Source organism: Cyprinodon variegatus, unplaced genomic scaffold (genome assembly GCF_000732505.1).
Source record: "Cyprinodon variegatus isolate N-32 unplaced genomic scaffold, C_variegatus-1.0 Scaffold1316, whole genome shotgun sequence".
Taxonomy (NCBI): domain Eukaryota; kingdom Metazoa; phylum Chordata; class Actinopteri; order Cyprinodontiformes; family Cyprinodontidae; genus Cyprinodon; species Cyprinodon variegatus.
Genome location: NW_015151769.1, coordinates 52,063 through 57,087, shown reverse-complemented (window position 1 = coordinate 57,087; position 5,025 = coordinate 52,063). Strand labels below are relative to the sequence as shown.

The window sequence follows — 5,025 nt, the reverse complement described above, 5'->3', positions numbered from 1 at the left end:
GACGGTTTCCTCCTGTGAACCCCCTTTATACCAAAACGCTGCCAATACGCCATTATACAGTAGCTGGAAGTTAGAAACACGTTCAGCGCTCGTCTGGAACACGTCAGATACGCTGATATGTTGGAGAGAAGTTCTGGATAAGTTACTCAGAGGTTTAGGATCAGCTAGACGCCACGACTGATGAGGAACTGATACTGAACGGATGTCAACCATCAGATAACTGACCTGGAACTGGACACTAAACGTATGGCAGACGCTCTCAACGTTCTCGCTGTATGTCTACGTAAGCCAGCGTAGTTCAGCGTGCTCATAACCTTTCCAGCGTAAGCCAGTGTTTTTGCCAGGATTTTCCTACGTCAGGTATACGCTGGTCTAAATGGTTTAGGTTTGACAGGAGCTTTAGTTTTGTTCTCTTTCTGCCTCCAGGCTGCTTTACCTTCTCCAGCAAAGCTCCTCCAGCCTTCAGCTGAGGACCGAGTGCGCCGTGGTTCTGGGCAGCTTAGCCATGGGAACGGAGAACAACATCAAGTCCCTGGTGGACTGTCACATCATCCCCACCCTGCTGCAAGGTTAAGCCCCCCACAGTGCCCTGCATGCTGATCAGAGGACAGGAGCAGAACGCTGATCGTTTTGTCTTTGCAGGTCTCTTGTGTCCAGATCTGGTCTTCACTGAAGCCTGTCTTCGATGTCTCAGAACGGTCTTCATCAGTCCTGTGACGCCTGTCCAGCTGCTGTATACTGTAGGTCACCCTGTAACCTTTGACCTGTTTTATTCCCATAAATTGTCACCTCTTTTGTAATAACTGTGTTCTGATGGAACGCTGTGATTCCCTGAAGGACCCCACTGTGATTCCTCATCTGATGTCTCTGCTGAGTAACTCCCAGAGAACCCAGGAGTACATCACCCAGATCTTCTCCCACTGTTGTAAGGTATTTAATCACACGCTAACACTGTGGAGCCGACTGCCGTGCAGCCAGACCCACAATCGGTGGCTGTCGTTCTGTTTGCAGACCCCGGAGCACCAGACGGTCCTGTTCAACCACGGTGCCATCCAGAACATCGCCCCGCTGCTCATTTCATCCTCTTATAAGGTAGGTGCTCCCCCTGACCGGTTCCCGCTGTCGCCGCTCCGTAGATCACCCTCATTTCCTCCGCAGGTCCGGATGCAGGCGTTAAAGTGTTTCTCAGTCCTGGCCTACGAGAACACTCTGGTCTCCATGACGCTGGTGAATGGTGAGCTTGACTCCTGGTTTTTTTTCTCCGTCCAATCTTTCTCCTCCACTGAAATCTGATTGTTTTGTCGATGCCAGTGCTGGTGGACGGCGAGCAGCTCCCTCAGGTATTTGTTAGGATGATGCAAAGGGATCAGCCTGTTGAAATGCAGCTGACGGCAGCCAAATGGTGAGCGATCAAATTAAACGATGATATAAACGTATCCGTCGTGCACGGCCACTTCATGTCTGCCTGCCGTCTCTGTCCCAGTCTGACCTACATGTGTCGAGCAGGAGCCATCCGGACGGACGACGGCTGCATAGTGCTGAAGGTGGGGCTTCCTTCTTCCTCTAACTACCAGCGGTGATCCGTTCCTGTGTGACATGACTCCCTGTTGTTTGTTCAGACGTTGCCCTGCCTCGTACGGATGTGCAGTAAAGAGCATTTGCTGGAGGAGAGGGTGGAGGGTGCAGAAACCCTGGCCTACCTGATGGAGCCTGACGTGGAGCTGCAGAGGATCGCCAGCACCACTGACCACCTGGTGGCCATGCTGGCCGACTACTTCAAGTACCCCAGCTCTGTGTCCGCCATCACAGACATCAAGAGGGTGGGTCAGTGGGTCTGAATAGATCAGGGGTCGGCAACCTGCGGCTCTTTAAGCGCCCCCTTGTGGCTCCCTGGAGCTTTTTCAAAAATTGTATGAAAATCATTTTTTTTTGTTTTAATATGGTGTGCAGGAGGTCAAACAAAAATTAATTAATGTTTTCCAATGCTTTAAACATTTGTATTATAAATAAATGTAAACAATAATTGGCGTCAAAGCCATAGAGATCATTGATCCTAACTTGGAACCAGCGTGGCGCGGTGCCTGGCTAACAAAGCTGCAGGTGTGTCTCGGAATATGAATCCCAAAGGGAAAAAAGGAAAATGGTTGATAAGAAATGAGGATTCAAAGAGACCGAATCATTTGCTTTCATTATCAATGCAGAAGGATTTCCTGCGTTTTTGCTTCGTCATGAGAGGGTGTCAAAAAATAAAAATAAAAATTTGGAAAGGCTTTTCCAGGGAAGGCTAAATGTGCAGCTGACCGCCAAGCTGGGAGGGAGAGAAAAAGTGCGATTGCAAGATAAATTAGAGGAGAGCAAAGATAGATTTAAAAAGTGGATTGTATTTCCAATCTCCACTACTGCTGCTAGTTTTGTTGCAAGGATGGAAAACCGTCCACAGATCAAACAGCTAGCGCTCTGATGCAGGTATCTGAACTTTCTTCCATTTTTTCCCCAAATCCTAAAAACATTAATCAGACCAAGGAACGATGGTGACGAAGGATGTGGGATTTCGGGGTTAGAGAGCACAGCTCTGATGTCACTTCCTGCTTGGTTCCTCCATCAGCTCCTCCCAACAGAAACACGTCCACCATAGAAAGATTCCTTTATTGTGTTTCTATAATTTCATCATTGCAAGAAAACTTAAACCACGCGGTGAAGGTTCACTGTTCCTCCGTCACCTCAAGGTACTATGTGACATTTGCTTCAGGATAAACATTTAATCGTGAATGCTTATTATATATTTAAGCCCATATAGTCCTTTTCTATAGAGGGATAAAACACTTAGAGCCCGTGTTGCTATACGAGGCTTATATAAGACTTTTACATTTTTGCGGCTCCAGACAGATTTATTTATTTTTTATTTTTTGGTCCAATATTGCTCTTTGAGCAGTTTGGGTTGCCGACCCCTGGAATAGATGCTTTGCTGCCTAACATTTAATTCTATTCAGTTTATTTCTACAGCACCAATTCTCAACATATTTCATCTCAAGGCACTTTCCAGTTCAACCAGATCATCCAGTCAGATTGATTCAAAGTTTTCTATCTAAGGAAAACCAGCTGATTGCATCGACTCATTGACTCTTCAGCAATCCCTCACACTAAGCATGCTTGTAGGGACTTTATTCTCATAATTTTATGACTTTATTATTGAAATACAAAAAAACAATCTCTAGCCTGGCCCTAATACTCCATGGTAATGTTCAAGGAATCTGCCAAAGTTAAAATAAACACAGAGACTAAAAACAGGGATTTAAAGGATCAGCCTCATTTCTGCAACACTTAGAACTTTACCATCAAACGAGCAGGATGTTGACTGAGAATGCAGATAATGGGCTATTTACTGTGGAATAAATTAGAAATCTCATTTATAAACTGCTTGCTTTGGACCTTCTCTTTTAATCTCCGTTCTCTTTTTCTTCCCTAATTAGTGTTTTTTTTTCTTTTTTTAATTGCTTTTGTGGTTAATAATGATGCCTGCTGTCCTTTGCAGCTGGACCATGACCTCAAACATGCACATGAGCTGAGACAAGCTGCTTTCAAGCTCTACGCCTCCCTGGGCTCAAACGACGAGGACATCCGGAAAAAGGTTCACTTTGTTTTAATGTTCTCTGCATACGAGTGGCAGACGTTCTGATCCACGCTCTTCCTTCTCCTCAGATCACAGAGACGGAAAACATGATGGACCGAATAGTTAGCGGCCTATCAGAGTCCAGCATTAAAGTGCGGCTGGCAGCAGTGAGGTCAGTGGGGTTTCTAATTACCTTTACCCCTTTATAGGGCACTGAGTGAAATAAAACATTATTAGAATCCAGGAGGAGACCTTATTACCTGTGTAACATAAAAAAAATAAGGATATTTTGTGGGAAAAATTAAAATGTCAATTCAATAACAAGAAATACCAACTTGCCCGAATATATAAAAAAAAATAATAAAAGTGCTTCTATAAGAAATTCATGAAAAACATCCTGAGAATAAAAGAAACTTTTTTTTTTTGGTACATCATAACCTTAGGTCAGAGGTCACAGATTAGCGGACCCCGGTCCGGATCTGGACCCCCCTGCTGGCTAATCCGGACCCAACCTGATTTAAAACATTTATAAATTACCGCATGTTGTCCAACGACAGTACCTAAAAGTCACTTGCGCTGCTTCTCCTGTTATTACGGTAAAGCCCTCCAGAACTGTGTCAGTCTGGGTTGCTGCTGCTGCTACTTTTAGGACCTCCATTTGTAAGGGACTGTCACATGCTTGTCAGGAGGCCAAGCAGTCTTGGAGGCGGGACCCAAACTGGTTGAAAGAAGAACATGCTTTGAAGAGTTTTCAGCAGACAAAACTTTAATTTTCTTCTTGTGCAGGACATCAACCACACCACACCAACCCAGAACAATGGCAGACAGGTTTCTTAAATAGAGGAGGAACTAAATTGGAAGAAACCATTTTTAAAAAGGATGTTCAGCTTCACAATAAGAAGAAAAGGAAATGTGGTTTAAACAAACAACTACTTAAGAAATATATTTTATATATATATTTTAATTCAATCCAAACAAAAACTCAAACTCAATAAAGAAAACACCATACATCAGATCAACCTCCCCCCTCTTCAATTATCCAATGGTACAGTCCTGTACACACCTGCTTGGGAGAGTGAAACAGCAGAGGTGAGTATTTCACTGAGGCTCTGTTCGAAAACCTAGGACGCATCCTCCAAGGACGCGGTCTACCTAGACTGGATCCTTCGAAGTCCTTGAAAATAAGGAGGCCAGAAGAGTTTAGGCTGTGAATTCAACCAGGTCTACCCTTCGGCGGGTTTTACCGCCGTATGCTCTGTTGCTTAGCAACCGTGAACGTTGACACACAAAGCAGGAAAAGAATGAATACAGAAGTTTTCAAAACTGTTTATTTCTTTTTTATTGTGAAGCGAACAAAGACTACACTCACAAGAATCCAGAGTGGAATAAAGGTTCCAACCACCGGGAGCAGGAAC

At 44.5% G+C, this 5,025-nt stretch overlaps 1 protein-coding gene across 1 annotated transcript in view; it reads left to right on the top strand.

Moving 5' to 3' along the window:
- Positions 1–246: 246 nt before the first annotated feature.
- The window catches only part of armc8 (armadillo repeat containing 8), a 14,203-nt gene continuing 9,424 nt past the window's right edge, over positions 247–5,025 (top strand). The window contains exons 1-12 of the mRNA XM_015402199.1: positions 247–273; positions 323–360; positions 427–569; positions 643–740; positions 838–930; positions 1,012–1,092; positions 1,159–1,234; positions 1,312–1,402; positions 1,484–1,544; positions 1,620–1,820; positions 3,533–3,628; positions 3,700–3,782. Of these exons, the coding sequence (XP_015257685.1) occupies positions 247–273; positions 323–360; positions 427–569; positions 643–740; positions 838–930; positions 1,012–1,092; positions 1,159–1,234; positions 1,312–1,402; positions 1,484–1,544; positions 1,620–1,820; positions 3,533–3,628; positions 3,700–3,782 (1,088 nt within the window). The remainder of the gene's footprint in view (positions 274–322; positions 361–426; positions 570–642; positions 741–837; positions 931–1,011; positions 1,093–1,158; positions 1,235–1,311; positions 1,403–1,483; positions 1,545–1,619; positions 1,821–3,532; positions 3,629–3,699; positions 3,783–5,025) is intronic.